Below are 26,315 nucleotides of genomic sequence, written 5' to 3' on the forward strand. Positions count from 1 at the left end.
CCCGCTGGCTCCCATGCCTGCCCTCTGGGAAGCCGTGTGTGGTGCTGGGCCTCCGCCTGGGCTCCACCAGGCTCCCTGGGCGACACCCTCCCTTTCTTTCCAGCACCTGCCGAGAGCTTACTCTTCTGGGTTGGAAAATAAAATTCCTAATCACGTTTTTCTCAGTGCAGCACCAAAACTTGCAACCATACACGTCCTTACAAGCTGCAGCCTCTCGGTGGGAATGCAGCTATTTTAAAGGGGCCATTATGTTTCCAGAGGATTTACCTGCGAATAAAACAGAACAGTGAACATGAAGCGCCTGCAGCTTCTGGCCCAGCAGGTGACGGGGTCTTGGCCAGAGTGGTCTTGGCTTGTGAGACGCACCCCCGTGCTACTGCAGGCGTTTCTCGGCCTCAGCTCCTGAGCGAGGGCAGCTTTTCTATCAAATGTGGTTTTTTAAAAAGCCACGATTCAGAGGTGGGGAGGCGTAGGCTGGCAGGAAAGGCTGGGCAGCCCTGTTGGCAGCAAGCTGGCCTCTGGGGCAGGAGAGGTAGTGACCTTTTTCTTCACTGGGTTGTGGCCTTGAAGGACAGAACTCATCATAGGCTGGCTACTCGGGATGGAGAAATGTGGTTTCCTTTTTGAGTTGTTGGAAAAACACTTAGCGTGAGACCAGACGGTGAAATGGAATCCTGCAGGTCACTCTGGCCAAGTTCTGTGGAAGATCCAGACCACGGTCACCAGCAAGGCCCCCTTTGAAGATAAAGCAACTTTTTGTGGATATTGGAACTTTAGCGACATTTCCCGAGAAGCATTGCTGGAAAAGCAGTGACGTTATTCAGATTCAGAGAGAGAAAGAGGGAGCAGTCAGCCGTTCTTGGCCTTCGGGGTGCCGGAGGCCGCATCCGTTTGTGTTGCCGTCGGGCAGACCCTCGGGGCCGTGGCCCGCGTCAGGTGGTGCCTGCCCGGGCCCGGAGCAGCGGAGGCGGGGGTGAGCGGGTACTTTGCTGCGGAGGTGGAGCCAGCCCCGAGCCGCTGTCCTTAGTCCCCCGCGGCGGGAGGCAGGCCTGTCAGCTCTGCTGCTGGGCTCTTAGAGAAGGAGCTTCCTGAGGAGTGTGGCCCCTGCTCTCTGCAGCCCAGGAGTGGGTCGTGAAGTCACCTAAATGGTTCGCCCTCCGGAGTTCTTGTCGGATGAGATCAAATAAGTAGAACTCAGCACTGTCAGAGTGCCCCTCTGTGCTCAGGGTGACATTAGCTTGTTAGACTTTTATCATAATTGAGTTACATGTATGTTCGAAACGCATGATATGCACGTCGTATTGGTTGTGATGGAAAACGGGTTTCTTGCCAGGCTCCACTGCTCGCGTCTCTGCAAACACTAACTGGCCCTCACTTCCGAGTCAGCACGTCCCGGGGTCCGGCGGCCGCCGCTGGACCCCCCTGCGCCGGCTGCGATCCCTGCGTGAGTGCCGCCGGTGCCGAGCTTGGTGACAGGTGCTCCGTTAACTGTTTCCCTTCAGTTTCGTCTGACGGTGTGTTTCGTGGCAGGTACTTCGAGCGTAGCCAGAGCCTGGAGCGCAACGTTTGACGAGCTGATTGGCAAACCCATCGGGGAGTTCTCGCGGACGCACATGGCCCTGAATGCGCCCGGGGTGCTGGCCGAAAACCCGGACATATTTGCCGTGATCATAATTCTCATCTTAACAGGTAAAGCCACACACCGGAAGGCACTGGGTTGGAGCGAGGGGTCCAAGGTGTAGGACAGGCTCCCATTAAGTTGGTTTCTTCCTTTTCTCTTTCTCCCATCCCCCCATTTTCTTCTTCTCCTTTTTGTAATTGATATAGACATCTTTTTTTGGGGCTTCTTAGAGATTCACGTAGGATTGACCTATTGAATCGGTCGAGTTACGTATCATTTAATTTAAAGAGAATCTCAGGTGTTTGCGTAAGTGCTTGTGGAATAAGATTTTGTTAATGCTGCAGGCTTTTTGATACAGAAATACAAATTCTTTGGAGTCAGCGGATGACTACTTGGAAAAGGAAAGTTGGCATTTGTCAGCCAGGGCAATGTGGAAGAATGAGGGCCTCAGTGTTGGCGAAGGCTCGGATGGTTTACACCCAACGGCCGGCAAAACACCCTTTAAATAAATAAGCTTCACCACGAAGTTGCTGGTACGGAATTTTAAAATCGCAGGCATGGCTTGAACACAGCTGATGGCAGCTTCTTAGTGGCATTTACCCGAGTCTCAGCCACTAGGATGGGAGTTTTGTTTATATAAACATTAAGCTGAAATGCAGATAAGTTCTCCTTTGAGGTTAGAAAATCTTGGATGGGTTTTAAAAACGTGCCTTATTTTACACACCACATAATTGAAATCATTCCGCACAGGCCAGTCTCAGCAGTATTTCTGGTCCAGCTGGCAGGAACATGGATCAGAAATTAAGTCTGCACGAGTGAGATTTTCATAAACACGAGAGGGAGGGACGCTGAAGAACAAACACGGCAGAGAAGTGTTCCCTGTGATGAATGGCTCAATTCTGTCCTAATGCCTGATTTTCAGAATTCAGTCTATTATGTAGAGCGTCTTTTGTTTTAAAACGTATAAGAGACCTACGCGGCAGGGCAGTAGTTTCCAATCAGGTCGGTGGTCACGTGTCACCAGGCACCTTCCCTGCCTCTTTTCTTGCCCAGCCGAGAGTTCACTACAGAAGCGTGTGCCCTGCGGCAGTGGTGTCATGTGGCTCCCGTGGGTTTCTATCATTCGGTGTCTTTTTTATCCTGAGTTTACAAGCTGGCACTAGTCTAGCTTATACATCGTTCTTCATGCGCCGAGTCCAAGGAGGACCCGTACGTGGCAGGGGTCCCGCAGCCCAGGTGGCTGTCACCGCTTGCACCCCTAGCAGTGAGTGCATGACTCCTCTTCTGGAGAACTCTCACTCTCCTGAGAGACTGAGCAAAGCGTCTCCTGGAGGAAATGAAATCCTGCTCCCGGGTGGCTCTCGGGGATGGAGGCTCAGGAAGAGCGAGGGCTCTCTTCCTCCTGGGGGAGGGAGGGCCTTGCTCTCGGGGGCCGTTGGCTGACACGTCGCTGCCTCTGCTATTCCTGGTGCCCCTGGCCTGGCGTCTCAGGTCCAGAGGGGATCTGGAAGGCCAACCTTGATGGCTTTGTTCAGCACCCCCTCGGACCTTGGTTATTTTGATCCCTGCCTCTAGAATGAGAATTAATTCAGCCCCATTCCTCTTCGGAGGTCTGACGCTGCTTGGATTCTTTTTAAGTCACCCTCTCGTCCCCGTCCCCATCCCAGAAGGACTTGCCTGGTACGAGGTTAACACTGAGAGAGAGTTTCTGTTTATGCGCTTTTACAGGACTTTTAACTCTGGGTGTGAAAGAGTCAGCCATGGTCAACAAAATATTCACGTGTATCAACGTTCTGGTCCTGGGCTTCATCATGGTGTCGGGATTTGTGAAAGGATCAATTAAAAACTGGCAGCTCACGGAGGAGGATTTCCAGAACACATCTCGTCGCCTCTGCCTGAACAAGTGAGTGTTGCTCTGTCTCTGGGTGCGTGACAGTCATGAGGTTGGTGATGCCGTCGGCTACGACAATGCGAGTCTTTTTAAGTGTAATTTGAACTAGAATGTTTTGTTATTATTGAATTGTTTTTTTTGCAGTCAAGTAGCTGAGGGTGTTTTATCTGTTTGAAGTTTGGGTTAAGTTTTCTTTCCTTGTACTTGACTGCACACCGTATGACTAAGGAAGACGTTGGGGAAACAGCATCTTCATGCTAATTCCAAAATTGTGCATGGTTGAGGATCATTGTCAGACTCACTCAGGAATCCCTTTTCCCTCATATTCTGTTTCATGACCAAGCTCTGAATTTTGTTTTCAGAAAAGATTTTCTCTGCAGCACCATGGTGATAACCACTTTATTTTGAAATGCCTTCCTATTTAATAACCTAGAACAAAGAAGAAATACGTGGAACTTTTATCACAGGCTTTTATCAGAGGTTTTCAGACTTACTGAAGTATCAGAACGTGATTATAATAATCTCTTTCACTCGCACTCAGCTTGTGCTGCGTCAGCCCTGAGAGACCGTGGCCCCGTCTCCCTGCCGTATCTGGGGCTCAGGACACCCAGGGCTGGAGGCAGGTGCCTGGCCAGCTCCCCACCCTGTGCCTTTGCAGGCCTCTAGGTGCACCCTTACCGAGAGGCGCATCTTATCCAGGAAACAAAAGCCAAACATCGAAACGGGCCTTTCTGATCTTTTTTGTCAGATTTTTGGGTAAATTTTAGGGTCCTAGGATGGAGAATGGGGAGTTTTCATTTTGTATACAATTCTGTTTTAATTATGGCTAAAGGTTAAACTGCTCTGATGAAGAGACCTTCCTAAAAGTGCAGTGGCTTTAAAATGATGTCTCAGGTCCTGGAATGAACAGTCAGGGGGGCTGGCCAGCGAGACCACACGCTGGCTTTCAAGGACCCGATCTCCCGCCGGGCTGTCCCGTCATCCTTGAGGATGCCGTCCTTGTGCGCCTGGTTGCATCTGGGCTGTGGGCACAGGCATGGCCCAGCTCTCCCCCGAGGGGACAGAGCGTGAGGACAGTGCACTCAGATCCGGAAGACCTGTCCCCACCCGCACGGGCACCCGCGCTGTTCGCTTGGCGCATGGGAGGCAGGGGCGGCTTAAGACATGCTTTTCTCCACCGAAACAGTTTGCCCTTTCTAACCGCGGCATCTCTGGAAATGCTTGTTTTCAGACATGAGCCGCTGGTAAACGTGCAGGACTTGGCGTTTTGGTCCCGGGCGGGGGGCTGAGCGATGCTCTGAGGGTCCCGGAGGAGAGGCTGCGGTCGCTGGTTCCTCCCCTTCCTGATGGGCACCCTGCCTTGCGGTCCCTGTCCCGCATAAATCAGTATTTAGCCGGGGCGTCTGGAAAGGGCATGGTGGCCCCTTGCAGCCCTGGCCGTGCAAAGCAGGGAGGCCCGTCGCCCAGGAGTGTGGTGGCTGTGACAGCCGTCCCAGGACCGTTCACCACGGGTTGGGGGCCCGGCCACAGGGGGACAGTCGGGATGGCTCCTGTTGGGGACCACGGAGCGGGCGCTGGTCTCTTGACTGTGGCTCTCTCTTCCAGTGACACAGAGGAGGGGAAACCTGGTGTCGGGGGGTTCATGCCCTTCGGGTTCTCCGGTGTCCTGTCGGGGGCAGCCACCTGCTTCTACGCGTTTGTGGGCTTCGACTGCATCGCCACCACAGGTATGCCGCCACCCTCGGCCCACCTGGGCCCCCCTGGCCAGGTCGCTGCTTCCCTTCCCGGGCGTGCGTGTGTGCCCGTTGCCGCTCTCTCCCTCCTGGGTACCGTGTGCGTTTGCACCTTTCTGCTAATCTTGCGCTTCATCACTCCCCGAGTGGCAGGCCTGACGGGAAACGGCATCCTGAACGAGACCGCCGGTCCCCTGCGGGCCGGGAGGATGGCACCGTACACAGCTGCAGCTGATTGCAGACCTGTGCGCTCCGGGAGAAACAGGGCCGCTAAAAACACCGTCGTCCTGGTGACTGAACAGGCCGGGCTCCCGGGCCTCCCGTGTGTTCTCTGCTAAAGGCAGCGAGTCTTCCTTGCCGACCGTCAGTGTAAAGGCCGAGAACACTGTCCCTGGGCTTGTGGGTGTCGTGGTCTGTGGTGCTGGGGGAAGGCCCTGGTCCCCACAGGGCCACGTGCAATGGGGTGATCCTGAGCCCCCCGGCTGACCCCTTGCTCCTTCCAGGGGAGGAGGTCAAGAACCCCCAGAAGGCCATCCCCGTGGGCATCGTCGCGTCCCTCCTGATCTGCTTCGTCGCCTACTTCGGGGTGTCGGCCGCCCTCACGCTCATGATGCCGTACTTCTGCCTGGACAAGGACAGCCCCCTGCCAGACGCCTTCAAGCACGTGGGCTGGGAGGGCGCCAAGTACGCAGTGGCCATCGGCTCCCTCTGTGCCCTTTCCACCAGGTGAGGAAGCAGAAATCTCGGGAAGGCGGACTTGCTGTGAAGCTTCCTCTCGTCCCTTGGAATAGAGCCAAACCCCAGTCCTGATCGTGTGGCTTCTCCCCTCGTGCTGCTGTCGGTCACCCCAAGGGCTGTTTGTGTTTCTGACATTTCACCTCGAAGAACCCGAGGCCCACATTGTAGCACTGTCTACTCAGCAAGGTCCTGGTTCTCTGTCCCCATCTGTGGCCACTGGACCAGGCCGCCTCTGTGAACAGTCTTTTGGCCCTTAGTTTGGCCGTAAAGCAGAGGCTACCTTGAAAAAGGGAGCATGTGACTTTTAATGACAAACACTTTGCTCTGATGTTTTCTGCTAGCCTGGACACACAGGAAATATTTGCTAAAAACTGACTGACCACAGAGAAATCCTCATGAATGCAGCGATGCTTTTATTTTCTGTTTGATTCAGCTAGAAATAATCACGGGAATAAATACAAAATTTCTCTTCTATAAAACTATGTCTAGCTGCCACGCTAGTTTACGTTACACGTCTCCCGTTCCTGTTAGACTTTGCAGTAAGTGCTTTTCCGGGGGTTGGTGTGTTGAGTCCCTGTCTTTTAGGTGCGGGCTTCACAGTTTGGAGACAGCTCCCTCTCCTCGGTGGTAAACACGCATGGTGCGTTACGGTGCCTTTATTCCCATGAGATATTTTACGGATGCATTTTGCTTTTCCTCCCATCTAGCCTTTTAGGGTCCATGTTTCCCATGCCTCGAGTTATCTATGCCATGGCTGAAGATGGGCTGCTGTTTAAATTTTTGGCCCAGATCAACCGTAGGACCAAAACACCAATAATCGCCACGTTAACCTCAGGTGCCATTGCTGGTAAGAACTGGAATTTCACATGCCAATATTTTAACAGTGGAGTTATTATTCCCTAGGGAAATATCTTGAATTGTGCTGGTCTGAGAGAAGTTGTAACTGGTCTTTTTTAACTTTGGGTTTTTACTCTTGTACCTGGTTTATTGCAAGGTAACTAAGTGCCTTTTTGACAAAAGGCAGAAGCCAGTTTTACCGAGGATGTGATGGAATTCTCAAACAATTTGAATTTTTAAATAGTTATTGTTTCATTGGACAGAGCTTAGAATACACGCTGTTCCTTCAAAACCCGGTGTCTTTCCCCTTTTCTGAATGTCCCTGAGCAGACCTTGGTGGGATGACATTTTACACGGTACAAGCCAAGTGACTTTTCGTTGGTACTGGAAATTCACCATCCGTGTGTCTTAGCTTGTGAATTCTCTGGGAAGTGAGAATCCCTTCCGATCGATGCTTTATAAAACGTGTCACCTATTCCGCAGGGGACATTGAGGGTGTGGCTGGTAAAGGCGTTCGCCCTGAGTTTATCACCAATGGCAGGTCCAGAGGAGGCCGATCTGACCGCATAGCGGGTCCCTCGCCAAGAGGACAGGTCCGAGAGATGAGAGCCGGGGGCTAGAGAACCCTTGGAGCTCTGTGTGTGCCATGAAAGCCATGGCAGCCCCGCAAGGAGACTGTGCTTTCTTTTTATGTTTCCTCCTTGAATTGCGTTTCGTAGCCTAGGAGGCAGGTGCACACAGATGAGAAGCAGAGGCTGAGAGGCAAAGTGTGGATGCTCTCGCCTGGTGAGTGCAGAGCTTGCCTCTTGGTTCCTGGTTTGTTTTGGGGCCAAAGTAGCTGGTTCCTTCCAGCCCATGAGTAGAGCAGTGGGTCTTCTTGGTAAATGATGGCACATGATACCAGTCACAGCTGTATCACAGGAACTTGTCAGATAGCCTTGGGTGAGGTGTATGACCATCTTAACGAGTGAGTTGTTGTTTAGTAGCATTTACGCCCTTAGCAAAGTGTGCTTATAGTTTTGTGGATTAATATTATATAATGAAGGAAAGCTAGTTTTTCTTATTTTACACATTTGTTATGTGAGTCTGCATTCTTGAGGGTGATTGCAGTGGGGAGATTAAGGGGCACCATGTGTCAGAATATGACCAGTATGTTTAAGGGATTAAGGAATTGGAAATAGTGTTTTTTCAGTATTTACTTGTAATCTGATTGTATTGAAGACTGGCCTTAATTTCCTTCCTGTGCTGATTAAGGGACATCAAACTATAATCTTTAAAGTGACTGTAGAGTACTCCCATCGCCAAACCAAGGATTTGCTCTTTCTTTCTGTTTGGCAGGGGTGGTAAATAAGTATTCAGTTTTCTAAAATCACCTCACATGGAAGAAGTTTGGCTCGAGTTCCTCTGAGTGGGAACGTAGGCATTTGTAGCACACACAGGGGGATCCTCTTCTAATTATCCAGAAGGGCCTCACTGCTCTTCAATTCTGTTTTTTAGCCTCAATTTGAATTTGTTTTAGTTGCAGTGGTCTGTGTGGGCTTGAGAAATATTTGTGGAAAAGTTATGGCTTAGTGTTTATGTTTCAACTTGTGTTGATTGCGTGTGATTTGAAAATATCCCAAAGTAGATCCAGCCAAGTTATTTTTTAAATGGGAAACTTGACACATATACCCACATAAATAGACATGCATACTCTCATAAAAATCTACACAAGATGTTCAAAGAAACACGCATGTTCTGTTTTGCTTGAAGTGGGGTCATGGCGAAGGGACTGTATTGTCTGGGAACAACACTGCTTTCCATGCCCACCTTCTGGGTTAGGATCCTCTGTTGAGGGCAGTGGACTTGTCCCCAGCCGCCTCCTCATCACTGTTGCCTGCTGATGCAAGTCTCGGGTGATATGCTTGGGGAGGCCAGCGGCTGTCTGGTCTGCCTTGTTCAATGGCACATACCTAGCACCCAGTGACTGGCATGCTCACGAGTGCCATTGGATGAGGGATGAGGGATGAATGGATGGATGATGGATGGATGGATGGATGGATAGATGATGGATGGATGGATGGATGATGGATGGATGGATGATGGATGGATGGATGATGGATGGATGGATGGATGGATGGATGAATGGATGGATGATGGATGGATGGATGGATGATGGATGGATGGATGGATGGATGGATGATGGATGGATGGATGGATGGATGGATATATGGATGATGGGTAGATGATGGATGGATGATGGATGCATGGGTGGATGATGGGTGGGTGGATGATGGGTGGAGGATGGATGGATGGATGGATGATGGATGGATGGGTGGATGATGGGTGGGTGGATGGATCATGGGTGGATGGATGATGGGTGGATGGATGATGGGTGGATGGTGTATGGCTGGATGATGGAGGGAGGGATGATGGGTGGGTAGTTGATGGATGGATGCATGATGAATGGATGGATGGATGGATGATGGATGGGTAGATGATCGATGGATGATGGATATATGGATGATGGGTAGATGGATGGATGGATGGATGGGTGGATGATGGGTGGGTGGATGGATGATGGGTGGATGGTATATGGCTGGATGATGGAGGGAGGGATGATGGGTGGGTAGTTGATGGATGGATGCATGATGAATGGATGGATGGATGGATGATGGATGGGTAGATGATCGATGGATGATGGATATATGGATGATGGGTAGATGATGGATGGATGGATGGATGGATGATGGATGGATGGGTGGATGATGGGTGGGTGGATGACGGGTGGAGGATGGATGGATGGATGGATGATGGATGGATGGGTGGATGATGGATGGATGGATGATGGATGGGTGGACGATGGATGGATGGGTGGATGATGGGTGGGTGGATGGTGTATGGCTGGATGATGGAGGGAGGGATGATGGGTGGGTAGTTGATGGATGGATGATGGGTGGGTGGATGATGGATAGATGATGGATGGATGGATGGTGGATGGGTGGTGTATGGGGGGATGGATAGATATACATGTCTATCTATGCATCTGCATGGTGTAGGGGAAGACACATTGGGCTCAGAGCCATAAGAAGCTAGCTCAGAGCCTGACTCTTCCACTTAATAGCTGTATGACCTTAGGTAAGTCTCTCAACATGTCTGAACTTCACTTTCTCCATTTGTAGTGTAGGGATGGCTGGCAAAATTGCCGTGAGGGTCAAAAAGGATCATGTTGATAAAAGTACTCTCCATATAAATGTAATTCAGACAGTAATTATTATTACTGTCTGTTGAGAGCTGTGTATATAGTTAATCCTGAGCTTTTCTCCCCTTTAAGCAAAGTCACCGTGTTTTTCCATGGAAAGGGCCAGGGAGTGCGAGGGGGAAAGTAGAAGCAGCACCCCTCACACAGCCTGGGTCGCAGCTGGGTTGTGGTTCTGGCTGGCTGTGGAGGGCCATGCTCGGTCCTGACGTTCATTTCCTCCCCAGGTGTGATGGCCTTCCTCTTCGACCTGAAGGACTTGGTGGACCTTATGTCCATTGGCACTCTCCTGGCCTACTCTTTGGTGGCTGCCTGTGTGTTGGTCTTACGGTAGGTATGGCTTTCTGGGTTCCAGGACAGAGGCGCCCTGCCAGCCTTCTTTTTAGCAGTTTGTGTCAATGGTTTATACAGTGTAAACTTTAGGCTGCGGACAGCTCCTTTGGGACCTGCCTGGGAGAGGGTGGGATCTGGTGGTTGAAAGCCTGGCTACAGAGAATATCCCTGAAGAGTCCGGGGTGGCCCCACCTGTCTCTCTCATGGGCCCTGATTTTTCTGGCTAGATGTTGGGAGGGTAGAGACACGTTATCAACCCGACTGTTGGGCCTGGATCCTTGGATCAGAATTTTTGAAGGCTTAGGGTAACGATTTCAATTTGGTCCAGGTTCTGGGACAGAGAGGACTGGGGTCAGGCCCTGGTGGGAATTGGGAGAATCCAAGACCTGTGAAACGTGGGTCAGTGTGATGCTCCCGTGGCAGCAGTGCACCGGCCCCGGAGGAGTGAGTGCCGTTACAGGTCCCGGAGTAGCCAACCATGTTCAGGAAGACTCTCCAGGTTCTGGCTTGGAGTCCTGTCTGGACCGGGCCAGCCCCGTGGAGGGCCCTAATAAAGCAGTTCTGGGCCGAGGCTTGGTGTCCTAGGGTCCTCCGCTGCCACGGTGCCCCTCTTTTCAAGCACACCCCTGCTCCAGTTTTCCTTTGCTCTGGGAGACAGGGCTCTGCTTCGTCACTCCCAGGAACGACCCCAGGTAGGGTACGTGATGAGAACAGGTACTCGTGGAGATGCTCAGTGTGGTCACCTGGGGAGAGCCCCCGACTTTCTCAGGGGTTTATACTTGCCAGGCCATTGATTCCATCCCTAACGTGCTCTACAACTAATTACCTAGCTTGAGCCTCAGTAGTGGCTCTGGAGAGTCAGCTAGAGCTAGTTTGCTAGTTTCCGACCACTTCTTCCTTCCCAAGAGCTTAGTGCCAAAATCTTCTCTGAGTTCCACCCCACTGTCTTAACTGACCGAATGGTATTGTATGAGTGAGTCAGTGAAAAAAGTGGTTAAATATCTTTATATTCGCTCTTAGATTAGATGCAGAATAATTCAGAGCACTCCGTTTTTCAAAGCTGGTGGGAAAGATTCGACCTTTGTTCATTTTGGCTGGGAAGATAAGGAGCCTCATTTAAAATGAGTGTTTCACTTGCAGGTGGCTTGTGTCTTGGAAATCAATGCCACAGGCTTGGTCCTTCACCCAGCTCTATAGAGTTATTTATTCCAAGGCACTTGGAGTTTTAAAATAAATTGATCCAATTAAGTCTTGCAAACAGGATTTCTCAAATTCATCAGACTGCAGACACATTTCTCTGGCTCTCTGCACCAGATAGGGTCCTAATATAATTGCTTTCTATTTCTGTCTGTACTGTTAGCTCCCTACAGCCATAGTTTTGTTGGAAGTGGCCTAATATCTTAAGCATCCAAGGGCCAGTGCTACTTTTCAGAGCAAGAGAAACTCTCGGGACCTTCCTCTGGGCTGGTTCATGGTGGAGGTCAAGTTGCCTCATAACAGAGACACCAAGGAGGGTGTTGCCCAGAGGTAGGAGCAGAAGGTGAGGCCTGGGTCTCCTCCTCTGTTTCTGTTTGCTGGGAAATGCATCATTGTGATCATCCTCTTCCCGTTTTATGCCTTGTGTCCTGGGCAGCTTACCTTTGAAGGCTTACTAAGAACTTGAGTTAGTGTGTGTCCTTTTGCTTATTAATTAAAGCATATTACGATGGTCAAGCAAACTGCTGCTTTACAGGTATCAACCAGAGCAGCCTAACATGGTATACCAGATGGCCAGGACTAGCGACGAGCTCGATCCAGTCGACCAGAACGAGTTGGTGAGCACCAGCGATTCCCAGACGGGCTTTTTACCAGAAGCAGAAAAGTTTTCTCTGAAAACTGTACTCTCACCCAGAAATACAGAGCCTTCCAAATTCTCTGGGTTCATTGTGAACATCTCAACCAGCCTCATAGGTAAGAGCCTGCCCTTCCCTGTGCGGTGTTTGGGGTCTGGCTTATCCCCGGGGGTGGGCAAGAGCCGGACTTGCCCTGGGCCGTGACGTCAGTTATTCCGTCCTAACTGGGGTTGGTGCCTGCAGAAATGGAGCCTCCCTCTCCATGGGTTTTGGGGAGAACTGAGGATATCTGTGTGTGGGAACTTGGGAAATGATTGAAGTGCGTTTCTCTCTCTCCCTCGTAGCCCTGCTGGTCATCACCTTCTGCACGGTGGCTGTGCTTGGCAAGGGGGCCCTGGTGAACGGGGAGCTGTGGGCAGTCTTCGTGCTCATGGGCTCCGCCTTCCTCTGCTGTGTGGTCACAGCCGTCATCTGGCGGCAGCCCGAGAGCAAGACCAAGCTCTCGTTCAAGGTGAGCAGCTCAGCCTGACCTGGCTGGAGGGAACCCCCCGGGAGGCCGGGAGCCTGGCGCTCCTGCCGGGAGGCCGCCCTGCCTACCTGGGCTCTGCGAGGCCTGGGTGGGCGGAGGGAGGTGCTCGCTGGCCGGCCTCGGGGGATGTGAGCCTGGGGCTCCCAGGCACAGACGGCGCCTGCTGAGAGAGGCCGGGCCCTGGCTCGCAGGTGGGGTAGCGCCCTGCGTTCTCTGGGCTTCTCATAAATACACGTCTGCCCTGGTGGATCGCATGTCATCACCAAGCCTTGGGGATGACCAGGGCTTCTGCATTTTTCGATTCTACACATAATTAGGTAGTTCAGCCTTAGAGATAAAGCAGAAGCCCCTCTTCCGGCCCCTTCAGGGGAAGAGCAAGAGGGGAAATTAGACGAGAGCTCACTTTGGCAATTAGTAGCGTAGAACAAACTCCCACCTACTAGGATTTGCCTGCGGGGGTGTATTTGGGGGGTGCTGGGGGTACGGGGTGTGGGTACGGGGCTGGGAACTGGCACTCAGCCCCTCCCCACGGAGACCTGGCCGTCCGTATCAGCCTCGGGTGCGCTCCTTTCTTGGGTAGTTTCTCTAAATGACTTGAGCAGACGCCGTCTGTCCCGCACGCTCCATCGCGACAGACCTGACGCTCCGCCTCCCGTCTCTGCAGGTGCCCTTCTTGCCGGTCCTTCCCGTCCTGAGCATCTTTGTGAACGTCTATCTCATGATGCAGTTGGACCAAGGCACATGGGTCCGGTTTGCAGTGTGGATGCTGATAGGTACGTGAGTTGTGGGTTTCGAGGTGACCAGCACGTGATGTCCCAGCGTCTCCTGGAGGCCCCCAGCCCCGCCAGCCTATGCTGAGTTGCTCATTCGTCCTCCCTGCTACTGGCTGGATGGCTCATGCCCTCCAGCCGCACCCGTTTCAGATTTCAAAACACAGCAAAAACACGCATAGTCAGCAGTTTCCTCTCTGACAGTGAGGAACTCCTGGTAGGCTGTGGGTCCTCCCCTCCCTTTTAGATAACTTTAAAGCCTTTGTCTGAACTAGTTATCTCGGGCCAGAGCTTGACTTTCTCAGAACGAGCCCATGAGTCTGCTGTCCGTCCCAAACAGTGGGCTGCGGGGAGTGGCTGGGCCTGTGGGAAGCAAGGGGTCACCCTTTGGGTGCTGGCCCCATTTAGCACCGACCGTGGCCCCTCTCTGGGCCTCCGACAGCAGGCGCTGCGGAGATGGACCCGGCTTCCTTCTGTAGTGTCGGAGGCCGGAGGCCGATGCCCGGGAGACTGGCCTTGACCGGTCCATGCCACTGACGAGAGCGGTGACCTCCAGGCCGTGTTGCGGCCAAACCTCCCAGCCCCAGTGACTGCGGGAGTGGAGGTGGCAGAGGTGGAGGACGCCCGCTTCTGAGCATCCCCGACACGCTCCTGGGTCCCAGGGCTTTTGATGGCTGGGTCCTTCCTTCAAGGCCTGCTCTCCTGTGTCACTGGCACAAAGGTGGCCCCGGGGGGGGGATAGTTAAGGGCACAGACCTCTGTGGCCCCTGACACTCGCTGGAATGACTAAATTCACGGGTTGCACGCAGTCCCAGGCGACCTGAATGTCTGAGTCACTCAGGTAGGGAGAACGAGGGCTGTACAGACGGCGCGAAGAGCCTGGGGAGCCCTAGCGCCCTTGGAAGTCCACCGTGGCGGGGACCGCGTGACGTCTGCAGGGTCTGTCCTGGCCACCCCCAGCGCCCGCGGGGCACCCCGCCAGGTGGGCAGTGGATGAGGCTGCGGAACCAGCGCCCACCCCCCGCCCCAGGGCCCCCAGCCCAGCCGCCCCCCTGGCCTGAGGCTGCCCAGAAGGACGCGCCTTGGCCGAGCGTAGAGGCGACCCTGCTCGAAGAGTCGCGCCCTCCTCCACGGGGGGCCCCGCCTGGGGCTGCCGCCTGCGGGGGCCTCTCGGCGGGGCCGCCTGCAGAGGCTGCTGCGGGGACTGCTTCCCGGGGCCCGACGGTGCCGCTCACACCCGGTCTCTGCCCTCGGCCCGCAGGCTTCTTCATCTACTTTGGCTACGGTCTCTGGCACAGCGAGGAGGCGTCCCTGGCCGCCGACCCAGCAAGGACTCCTGACGGTCACTTGGACCATTGCAAGTGACGCACAGCCCTGCCCCCAAGGCCCCGGCAGCACCTCGCCCCCCCCCGCGCATGCACGGGACCCGCCCGCACCCACAGAGCACAGTGCCGCGACGGGGCGGCCCGCGACCCGCGTGTCCTGCTCAGGCCGGCTCGCTGGGCCCGTCACCTGGCAGCTCCCAGCTGGGGCCACGGGGCCGAGGCTGCCCACCTGCCTCAGAGCCTCTCCCTGAGCAAGACGGCAGCCCTTCTCCTCGCCGGCCGGGCGCCCCTGCTGCTGCGGCCTCGGGCAGAATGGAGGTCACCTTCTCTCGTCACCTGAGCGGTCCAGCCTCCCTTCCAGGGACTGTGCTGGACACTCCAGTCCTCGCCTCCCCGCCCGGCCCCGAAGAGCCGCCCCGGATGCCAGCTGAGCACCACGACACGGTCTGTCCCCAGCTGTGCCACCTCAAGCCTGAGGACAGCGGTTTAGTTTACTTAGGAAGGAAAACTAGACGGTCTCCTTCTCCTGCTTCTGCCCTCCGAGCTGCCTCCAGAGGGGTCGTGAGGACTGCGGTCTCCCCCCTCCTTCCAGGCAGGGGCTCCGGCCCCCCTCGCACACTGCACTCTCGGGCCGCAGGCCAGGCTCTGCATGGGGCCAGGGCGGTGGCTCCTCCACCCGGACTCCCTGCAGCCACCAGCCGTCCAGGCCCCGGGCCTCCTGCTGCTCTGGCGTGTCTCAGCGCCGCTGAGTCCTGAGTAACTGGAATGTGACACTGTTTGTGTAGGACCCGCCTCGCATGAGCAGAGCGGAGAACAGCGCTTCCTGTGGTCCTGGCTCCTCCCTGAGTCCTCCTGCTGCTCGCAGGTCGGTGTCTTGGGTCTCAAGGCTCCCAAGGCCGGCGTCCGCTCGTCCTGAGTGACGGCGTGGCCCTCCAGCTGCTTCTGGCCCCTCTTGTGTCCTACCCTCACGTGGAGTCCTCCTGTCCGTCGCTGTGAATCAGTCACGCCACCAAATTCAGTTGGCGCTTAACAGTGGCGCGGAACACGGCCGAGTAATTACCCCGAATTGTCCAGGCTGCGGGGTCTGCACGTGAGATGGTTTGGGGTCACATTGCTGTGCCTCTCGTGTGGGTGTGTGTCGTCCACATGCTGCGGGTTGGTGACCCTGCCCCGTACCCCTGCCTCGGTGTCCGTGTGTCCCTGTGCACACGGCGCTCCCTCCCGAGGCCCTGGGGACACTCCTGGTAGCCGGGCCGAGTCTTCCTTCCCGAGAGAGTGTAATTCAGTAGACGGAAGGGCCCGTGTTGGCAGGAGGTGAGGGGCAGGGATGTTTTACTCCACAGAAAATGTAAATGCTGCTTTTGAAGCTTAGCTCCCCATATCTTCCCCCTCTGGCCTTTGTCACAAATCTGGTAGAAAGAAGCCTGATGAACTGATGGCACTTGGCTTTTCTCCCTCTGCCCCAGAAAGTTCTTGGAGAAAAATGCAAGAATGAGTGAAGCGGCCAAATGGCAGGGTCAGCCTTCGTTCTAGGCTCTGGCCACTCTGGTCACTCGTGGAAGCTTTATTCTCAGTATCACTTGTGACTCTTCCAGCGGGAGGATTATAAGAGCCCAAAGCTTGGATTTCCAAAGAAAGGTATTTAAATTTATGTAGCTTGGTGCTGTACAATATTTTGATAAACATTAACTTATTTTGTTGGGGTTTTGGTTGTCTGCTGTCTTCTTGGGGCCTGTTAGCCATTTGTTTGCTTGATTTGTCTGCTGTTTTTCCACAGAGGCAGAGAGCATGAGGGAAAGAGGGTGTCCAAGAAAGGTGGCAGGTTGAGAGGTGTTTTTTCTCTTTTTCGTTCTGGCTGAAATTTCCCCGTGTGACACCCCCCAGCAGACTGCACGACTGACGTTTCAGCCAGCAGCGCTCATGGCTCTCCAGCCAAGAAGGTGTGTCTCAGCATCTCACGGGGCGAGCGCATCCTGACACGTGGTCCCCTTCCTCACCCAGAGCCGCGAAGCGCTGCGCAGAAGGGCAGTGGCTGCCTCGAGAAGCCCCCCGCCCTCCCCCCCGGAAAGAGCGCCTGGGGTCCCGGGACGGGGCCTGTTGAGAGCAGGTCTTCATACCGTTGCCGAGGGTTTTCTCTTCTGTGCGTGGGGCGGTGCTGCCAGGAATGGTGTTTGGCGGGCGCCTCCGAAGTCAGTGGGCTTTCTGATCACACCCCTCCTTCCTGGCCCTGAGCTGGACACGCGCACAAACACGTACCCACAGAGACCTGCCAGACAGACACACGGACACACACACACACAGCCAAAAGTAACCGCCGGAAGTGCCCGATGGTTTCACATCCCAGCCCCTCCCGCACTCGGTTCCACGGCTTGGCTACGTTTTCCTGCAGGGTCAGAAGTTCCACATTTCCAGTGACGCGCCCTCCGGGGATACCGTGTCTCCTTTTATCTGTGCACCAGCCCCAAACAGTCACATTGGAAAGACCCGCTTGTGATGAGGAAGCGCCCCTTCCTGCCGCCCGTGGCCCCCTCCCTGCGTGTCCACGGCCTTGTGAAAACCCATGCGGGGGTCCCCGGGACCTGTGCCAAAGTGAGGGGTGCGGGGTCTCCGGAGAGGCAGTGGGGCCCCGAGCCACCCCCCGCCCCGGGCGGGGATTGGGGCCTCGGGCAGGAGCTCGAGCCTCCGCACGGCCCCCGGCTCACCTGCTCACCCCTCCTCTGCCCGACTTTGGGCCGGCTTTGCTTTTACAAACCCAGAGGGCCGCGTGACGGAGCCATCTTTCCAGGCCGTTGTGGAGAAGCTGCTGAGTTTATACTGCCGTCAGGGGCACTCACGTCTCCCCCACTCTGGGTTTTGTCCCGTTGAGTCCGTCTCCATCAGGTGGTCAGCTTTCTGGCTCCGTGTAGTTTGGACACCACGGGCCTCGCCCTGCAGCACTGCTGAGGCTTCTCTGCCCACCCCGAGCCCCCGGGCCCGTGACACTCCCTTCTCCACCTCTGACACGTCTGTTCACACCTGGGAGGGGCGCGGGCCCAGCAGGAGCCTTGCGATGTGTTTGCTGTGCTTTGTGCATGGCGTCAGGGGGCGGACGGCAGGAGGCAGGGGGACCCGGGCTGTACCAGGTCTCCTCCCCTCCACCCCCGCCTCCAGGCAGCCAGGGTGAGTTGACAGGTCTTGCCGTCCCGCCTAGGATGGCGTCTAGCCTGATGTAGGCAGAGCTGCCAGCATTGGCTGTGTGAACACGTCTCCTAATGGCCCCACCCAGACTGTAGGCGAGCCCACGGGCATTTGAGGGGCCTCACTGCTGGAGAAAAGCTGCCTGGCTTCATGCTGAGACCTGTCTTTCCTGACCTGGATGCCCCGCTTTGACACATTGAGCCGCTTGTTCTGTTGGCACCCGAGAACCACCCCCGTGGAGACAGGAGGGAGGGGACTTGGTGCCAGGCCCGGTGGCCTGGGTGCTCTAGGATGGATGGAGAGGCATGACCACCATGACCACACTCTTTGGGCGCAGGCGTGTGACGCTTGTGTGAGTTAACTTCAGATGGAACTAAATATATGTTGTGCATAATTGTTAGGTGTAATTTAAAATGCATCTGTTTGCCTTGGTAATGAGAGTATTGTATGTAAGGCTCCTTAGGGAGAGCAAGATGTACATTTTATCAGACTCTTGTGGACTTTTTTGGGTAACGAAATGCTTTATTGGTCCAGTGGTGCAAGAAGCTACATACATTCTGTATCTCATCATCGTAGTTACAATACCTAATGGGAGGTTAAGGCAGAAAAAAAAAGTCAACTGACCTTCCTGTTCATCACTATGGCCCAGTCTTTCTGTGCCCGTTGCTTCGCTGGGTGGCAGTGCTCTTTCAAGAGGGGCGTGGACTGGCCAAGGGTCTCGGGGTGCAGTTCTCCGGAGCCCCCCTGGCCCACCCTGTAAATGTGTTGAACTGCTGAAAACCCCCGTGAGATGAAAGACCTTGGCTTGAAGTCCAAATGGGATTTCTCCTAACAGAGTCAGGGAGGAGGGCTGGGAAGATGCATTCAGACTTTGTTAAATTATTAACAAGGTATATGATTTTGTGTTTCTTGATGACAAACTTTTTAAGTTTGGGACTTATTTTCCCATTGGAGAAGTTATATATTTAAGATAAGTTTCCTGCTTACGTTGTGCCTTTCAGCATTGATGGGTCTAAGGAGCACAGAGGGTGATGATCTTCTTGAGGGTTGGTTTCTAATCAAACCTGAAGAGCTGTGGTTTCTTCAGTACACTTTTTCTTCTACTGAACGTGGAGCCATTATTAAGAAAATTGTGTGTTTTTTATTATGTAAATTGTATAATATTTTTGCTTGTTTGATGTTCTATTTTTCTAATAGTTTTCTTATAGTTTCTTATAATTGTGATACTAGATTTAGATTCTGATGCTAACTGCAAATCAGATGGGCCTCTGCTGGTCCCCCTGTTTTTATTTTAAGGACAAGAGTAGATGTCGTCCATCGCCTTTAAAAAATGTGAACCTCTGCTCTGTATCCCAGTTTTGCTGACAACACTGTGCATTGATACCGTACTTCATGTTGTAAAGTCAAGCTCTTTTGTGGTACATCCTCTCATGCTTCCGCAAATCCTAATAAATTCCGTCTATGGCCTGGGCGTGCTCAGTGTGATCTCAGGAATTCCGGCAGCTCGGGGTGGGGGGGCGGAGGGGGGGCCCCGGGGTGGGTGCCCTGCAGGTAGTTCAGACCCTGCACTTTGCTTCTTGAGTATCTGCCTGCTTCCCCACAACCGGAAGGATGTCGCGTTGCCTCGTTCTCCTTCAGCCGTTTGGTGGAAATCCTCATTCCGGCTTTAGCGCCTCGGCCAGGGAACCCCTCGACCCTCATTTAGGATCCTCTGAAGCCATCGCCCCACCTCCCACTCTTTTCCGGACTTGGCTTGGGTTTGGGCCCAGAGGTCTTCCTGCCAATGGGTCTGCGGGGCCTGACGCTGCTCGTTTGCAGAAGCACTTGGGTGTCAGTGCAGCAAACCCCTCTGCCTTGAACACTGGCCTTGCGTTTCCGGCCACACGCCCGCCACCCATCTGGAGGGTGGGGTGCGCGCAGGAGCGGGAAGGGATGGGGAGGGTTGTAGCTGTTCTCATAATTCTTGATCTCTCACCACCCCCCCGCCCCCCTTGAGAAAGGAAGCGCTTTCTTACACAGGAGGCACACTCAGTCAAGGGGGTCTTAATTCCCAGACCCTGAGGCCCGGCGTGATCACGCTGGGAGGTCTGCTGCCCGAGAGCAGAGCAGGGGGCGGCTGCTGGCCCCGCGCGCTCAGCATCAGGAATGTGAGGGGCATGCGTCGGCCGCGCGGTGAACCACCCACCAGGCCTGGACCGCGTGGATGCTTTCCCTCCGCGCCCAAGGGTCTGCGGGGACGAACGCAGGCAGGGTGCCCCTTTCTGCCCTCAGCCGCCCCCCCCCCCCCCCACACACACACACAAGGCGATCTGTGACAACTGGCAGGCGCCCGTGAGCCCAGACCCGGACTTGTAGACGGGCCGGCTTCCCCGAGCAGCCAGTCCCGTGGCGCCACACTGCCACCTAGCGGGCGGGCGCCTGAAGCGCCCCCGCCTGGCTTCCGGGCAGTTTCCTAGGAAACCCTGACGGGGGCCCCTGGAGGCCTGTGGGCGGGGAGTCACCTGGAGCACAGTTTGGTGATGAAACACGTCTGGTGAGTCAGAAGCTGCCCCCGGACAGCCCGGCCTCCGCAGCGGGGAGGAATCTCACGGACTCCTCGGGTTGCTGTTCAGCCACCAGACGGCCGGGAGGGCGGGGACACCTCCCCGGGGTAGCCCTGTCCGCCCCTCTTCCAAGGGCCATGGTTTCGCTTTACTGTATAAGCCTGTCCACCAAGCCATCAATACGGCCAGAAAAAGTGCGATGTGAGAGAGGCTTCGGGAATGAAGCAGGTGGTACGTCCGCTGATGACGTGAGCTCTGGCCTCCTTCTCAGCACCGATCCGCGAGCACTCAGGACTGAGGTGCGGGAGCCGGGAGAAGCTGCGCGGTCGGACTTTCCCACGGACGCTTTACATTTTCACTCCTTGAAGCCGTGCGGTTACTTGTTGAGCGTCTGCTAACGCAGCCCCTTCTACGTGGATTTGGGTGCAGTTGAAACCGACAGCAGCAGCTGAGCCTGCCTGGGTTGTCTTGGGGGAGGGACCCGGGGGGCCTGCAGGGACGGGGGCGCCCAGCTTAGGCTGCACAGCACTTCATCCCGCGTGGTGCTGGCTCTGGAAAACTCGCCCAGACTTGGTGAGGGAGGCAAATTCGCCTGCATGTCCCCCATGCTGAGGGGGAAGGAACAGAGCTGGGCGTTCAAGAAACCCGAGGTGTCCTGCTTTTGTTTTCAAAGAGGTCTGAGAGAAGCAGACAGGTTCAAAAAAAAAAAAAAAAAAAGATATTTAGCAAACTTAAGCGAATGAGCTCTAGCCTGTGATGGTGGTGATTTTTTAGAGCATTTGACCCAAACTACCCAGCGGGCAGGACCCTGCCTCTTGCCTAGAGGGATGCAGGGATGCGTTGCGAGGGTGCCCCGCGGGCCACTGCTGGGGGCCTGTTCCCGGATGCAGCCGCGGAGTGAGAACAGCCTCCAGCAGTGAGTGGGACGCCCTGCCCCCGGCTTCTACCTGAGCTCTCCTCACTCCTTCCAGCGTCGGGGACCGAGCGGCTGACTTCAAAAGCCTCTCTGCCACGGCAAGACACCCGTACGGGGGGACACAGCTCTCCACGGATGCGAGGCCCCTCCACCCTGGTTTCCTCCGTGGGCCGTGGGCCGGGCGCCAGCGCCCCTCTGTTAAGCAGCTGTGCTGACAGGGAGGACAATGCAGGGTGGGTATGCTAAAGGTGGTGGCACAAGACGCCAGAAGAAATGAACAGGTTGGGACGGGTTGACAAGTAGATCATGAATAGCAGCCATCGCCAATAATCTGGACACGTGGGTGACCCAGGAGGTCCGGGAGTGGTGCTGGCAGGTCCGGAGTAACTCAAGGGGCTTTATCACCTGCCGAGGGGCTCCTGTCCGGCAGTGGTTCGGGAGGGCAGAGTGGCTGGAGTCTCCGGAGGTCCCTCCAAACCCCACAGGGAACCAACCTGCGACCCCAGGCAGGGCAGCCCCGAGGGACACTCCTGGGCAGGCAGCCAAGTGGCTGCAACCCAGCCTGAAGGCCCGGGTGGGGGAAGTGAGCGCTTTTAGGTTCAAGGGGTGTCCTGGCCCCCGAGAACCCTGAGGGCATGAGAAAGCGCATGACAAGGCAGTGCTGTGACCACCGCCCCCAAGCCCGCCAGCCTGTTCCCGGCGCTCTGAGAGGAGAGCTCTGTGACCAGCCAGGTGCAAAGGGACGGGCTTGAGGACAGACCGAGCTCACTCTGGCGTGGAAGCAATAGGTCCACGTCTGAATTTGACGTTGACGGTGAGGGGACTGGCCTCAATCTCGTGTCCTTTTTCCAACCTCCTCCAACCCACCCGGGCCTCCCCAGGACGGGGGAGACGGAGCAGAGCCGCTGAGCCCCCCAAAGCGTGGGCAAGGCTGCTGAAGGATCTGGGCTGGAAGACGGGTGCAGGGATCCTGAATCCGCCGAGTCGGGGGAGAGTTGGGGGCTCTCGCGACTCAGAGACGGCCAGCTGGCGCACACACAAGGGGAGCCCAGCCTTCTGGCCTCCCTGCCTGACCCCACCGGACCTCCTGAAGTCTGGGAGGGCCAGGCCAACGGTCACATCAAGTGCATGTCACAGAAGGTCCCTCAAGTTCATTTTAATATGCTTCAAACACAAATAGGCAACACAGAACCCGCAGGGGCCGGCAGAAGAACGAGTGACCCCATTCAGATGGCCACCAGGTGTGCCCACCCCCCCAGAACCTCGCCGGGTGTGTGCTGGGCGGCGGGAGGGCAGGGCACCGACGGGGTCCCACGCACCAGGAAGAGGTTGGTGCGGTTCGGCGGGTCTGTGAGCGGCAGGCGCGGAGGCTGCGGCATCTCTGCGTGGCAGCAGCTCTGGCCTGGGAGGTGGACGCCAGGGAGACAGAGGTCCAAGTCCTAACAGTGTGGGGCTGGAGAGGCGCAGAAGGGGCCTGGTGGCCGCTGCCCCTTGTGTTCTGGGCTAGGAGCCGTATATGATGGGCGTCCATGACGGGGAAATGAAGCCAGGGCAAGGTGGGAATTAGCTCAAGTACCCAAGGTCAGGGCTGGTTAGAGCCAAGTTCTAGTCGCCTAGTGAGGGATGACTTCATTCTAACACCACTACAACTTTGACTGCAACAGGCTAACACACTGGACCACATTCTAACATAACACTGATACCTGTATTGCTGTGTAACTGCATTTAGCAAGTGCCGTTAGGGAAGCAGTTCCTAATTCGGAGGGCTGAGCTATTGTGTCTGCAGGTGGTGCCTGCTAAAAGAATAAATATTTGTGTATTTAGTCAACGTGGCATGACCTACTCTAACGGGAGGCCCAACTCAACATCACAGCATCATGCAGAGCCACTAAAGGAAAAAAATGTTTCTTCAGTGGATACTCCTGTGTATGTCCCCAGGATGGGCAAACACCTGGCGGTTTGCTAGAAATGAGATGTACATGAGGCCAGGAAGCCCAACCTTGACTCACGCAAGGGACACAGACCAGGTCTGTCTTTACGCTGGCCACGTATTCACAGAGCAGGCAGGGCCCTGGGCCAGCCAACCCCTTCCGTGGGCCATTTCTTCCCTGCTCTGTGGCTCTGGCCCACGAAGCATCCCTACACGAGTCCGCCTGCCTCGGGGATGCTCAGAGCCAGTCCTGTGCTCAGGACCATTTTGAGGGGCCTTAGGGAGAAAAGTGCAGGGTCTTTGTCACAAACAGCGAACAAAGGCATCACTATCATCACCATATCAACTGTTGAAACCGCTTCTTTCTTTTGTGTGTCTTGCTTCTAATCGTCCACGGCACTACAGGAATACCTCTCAGGTTCTAATTCTACCATTTCAGAGCCAAATGCCAGTCCAGAAGCCAGCCACCGCTGGCTGGTTGTTTCCCGGGCTCCTTCCTCTGTTTGGAAGAACCTCCTGGACCAAAGATGGGACCTCTGTCAGCTGTGGCACTGCTCGATCATCCAGCAGAAAATACACCTGGGTTTCTGGGAGGTCATGTGATGATCTAGCACAGCTTGGAACTGATCCCCCAGGATAGAAGAATTGGTTTTCTGGAAGCCCCTGCTAGAACCCCTGAGCTTCTCAATGTACAGGAATGAGGTTGGGTTACAGAACCAAACCGAAGGGGGGTGCCAATGAAGTGGGGCTGAGGGTCATATTTTGGTGAGTTGACCATTTTCAGCATCACATCAGAGTAAAGCAAATAGGATGCCAGAGTATGCTTTCCTACTCTACGCTTAGTCAGAACACAGACCCTATTAGCAGTCTTCCTTCTTGAGGACGGAGCGTGAATGGTCTTGGCCAACTCCAAGGTCACTCTCACCCTCATCCTATAAGGTCATGTGCTTCCATATTTTCCCGAAGATGAAAGAGCTTAATGATGGATTCCAAGATGCCATTTAGGAAAAAAAAGCAGAACTTGTGTTTACAAGACTATAGACGATCCACTGTCATGAGTGACATCTGCAAAACTCCTCACCCTGTCAGGGTTTCCCACTGCTGCCCCTTATCCGCTCATGACAGAAGTATTAATAATTAAAACTTGGCGGATGGAGTAATAGTGACCTCACATCATGTGGACTAAGAAGCTGATTGTTCCAAAGGCAGTTACCGTTCATGAATGGCTGGTGTTTGTGTTAAACAGAGTACCACGTGGTGGTAGGTCAGAAGGCGCTTCTTCTCTGTATCTTTTTTTTTTTTTCCTTTTTCTATTTTGGGTAGAAATATTCCCGGGAAGGTAGATAGAAATGCATTTTCATTTCCCAATAATTCTTAGGCACGAGTTAGAAAACTGCTGACCTTCACCAAAATATGTCAGCACTTCATGTTATAAAAAATGCAATTCAGAACCGCTGCATGTGTATATACGTATATCTAAATATACACACATATCGGTGCAGTACACAATGATTATTCCATGGATATTCAAAACTGAGCTATTTGTAACTAACCTGATATTCTGCAGTGAAAGTTCATTGCTCAAGAACGATTGGTGTTTCTTTCTTTTGGCTCTAATTACGGTCAAACGTTTGCACATCAGACACTACCATTTACACTTTCCTAAGTGCCAGTACCAGGACAGTCTTACACGAGGATCAGAAAAGGACTCTGCCTAGGATGCAGCTATGCAGCTACTGGGCATGTGCGCAGGGTCAGTCGGGCCGGTCCATGGTCACCACTCCCTCGAGGCGGAAATCCTCGTGGACCAGGCGCCGCGGCTCGACCCGCAGCGTGGTGGCGTCATCTGGGCGTCATGCTGACTCTGGCGGGAGAGGAGGGCCCGGAGGAGGAGCCTCGGTAAACGGGGGACGTGGGGGACAGTTTAATCGGGCTGGTTGGGTCCCCTGTTTGCAGCTTCCAAAGCAGCTCTTCATTGGTTCGGCTCAACCTCTTCTTCTCTTGCGTTTCTTTCTCCACGTATTCCTGGAGGTTAGCGTTCTCCTCTGACAGCTGTCTGCACGGGGAGAACAAGCAACTGTCGAGCAGCAGTCACGCCGGAAGGCGCTTAACCTGAGGTCTGCCAGGCCAAGGGGTGCAGGGAAAGGGGGTGCCGGCGGGGGAGAACAGGGTCCTGCCGGACCCCAGGGACCAAGAAGCGGGGTTGAAACGTGATTGCTACTCGTCCCACTGACACATCCGTTCCCAGAGACCCTCCGCCAACACCCGATCTGCCCACAGCCCCTCTGCCCAGGTCAGGGGAGGCGCTGGGGGCCAGGGGAGAGAGCAGAAGCCGCCGGAAAAGAGAGAGAGGGAAGTGGGGCTTGGTGTGGGACGCCCTGCCCCTGGCTCAGGCCTCCCTGGCAGCCATCACCTCTGGTCTCTGCATCTGGCTGCCTGCTGGACCGGGAGCCCTGGAGAACAGGCCCCAGAGCGGTCCTCCTCGAGTGCCTGGCACCCAGTCTGACGCCTGGTACGTAATGGATGCTTAGTTGATGTTTGCGGCTAATGGATGCTAAGTGAAAAAGGAACCAAGGCATTCTGTGCCTCTGTCGTGACAGCAGTGGGTCTGCCCACCTCCTCCCTTCCTGGGGCCCTCCGAGCAGGGAAGGCAGCACCAAGATGGAAGCAGTGTCCCTGGGGAGCAGCTGCATTGGTGCGTCCCCTCCCTGCTGCCCTCCGGCCAGGCCAGCTCTCCTCTGCCATGACCACCTGGCCCAGCGCTGGTGCAGCAGCTGCGGGCCCCAGTGATGGAGCTCGGGGTCGGCTCACACGGTGGTTCTCTTTAGCCTGGGAACCCCCAGCTGGCAGCCTCTCCGAAACCTCCTCCAGAAATATCCCCGTCACCTCCCAGCTGTGCCCC

At 55.0% G+C, this 26,315-nt stretch overlaps 2 protein-coding genes across 7 annotated transcripts in view; one reads left to right on the forward strand and one right to left on the reverse strand.

Annotated features, from left to right (window-relative positions):
* SLC7A1 (solute carrier family 7 member 1) overlaps positions 1-19,485 on the forward strand; it is a 68,838-nt gene extending 49,353 nt beyond the window's left edge. For 2 of the 5 annotated variants that reach the window (XM_061171262.1, XM_061171263.1), the window contains 10 exons: positions 1,531-1,689; positions 3,350-3,524; positions 5,118-5,239; positions 5,749-5,971; positions 6,691-6,830; positions 10,286-10,388; positions 12,124-12,341; positions 12,568-12,734; positions 13,417-13,525; positions 14,784-19,485. In XM_061171262.1, the coding sequence (XP_061027245.1) occupies positions 1,531-1,689; positions 3,350-3,524; positions 5,118-5,239; positions 5,749-5,971; positions 6,691-6,830; positions 10,286-10,388; positions 12,124-12,341; positions 12,568-12,734; positions 13,417-13,525; positions 14,784-14,887 (1,520 nt within the window). In that variant the 3' untranslated portion in view covers positions 14,888-19,485. The remainder of the gene's footprint in view (positions 1-1,530; positions 1,690-3,349; positions 3,525-5,117; positions 5,240-5,748; positions 5,972-6,690; positions 6,831-10,285; positions 10,389-12,123; positions 12,342-12,567; positions 12,735-13,416; positions 13,526-14,783) is intronic. The other 3 variants (XR_009697571.1, XR_009697572.1, XR_009697573.1) reach the window with 3 other exon arrangements.
* Positions 19,486-25,255: 5,770 nt separating this feature from the next.
* The window catches only part of MTUS2 (microtubule associated scaffold protein 2), a 318,132-nt gene continuing 317,072 nt past the window's right edge, over positions 25,256-26,315 (reverse strand). For both annotated transcript variants that reach the window (XM_061170836.1, XM_061170835.1), the window contains one exon: positions 25,256-25,469. In XM_061170836.1, coding sequence (XP_061026819.1) covers positions 25,256-25,469 — 214 coding nt within the window. The remainder of the gene's footprint in view (positions 25,470-26,315) is intronic.

The sequence above is a fragment of the Eubalaena glacialis genome, chromosome 16 (assembly GCF_028564815.1).
Source record: "Eubalaena glacialis isolate mEubGla1 chromosome 16, mEubGla1.1.hap2.+ XY, whole genome shotgun sequence".
NCBI classification, from domain to species: domain Eukaryota; kingdom Metazoa; phylum Chordata; class Mammalia; order Artiodactyla; family Balaenidae; genus Eubalaena; species Eubalaena glacialis.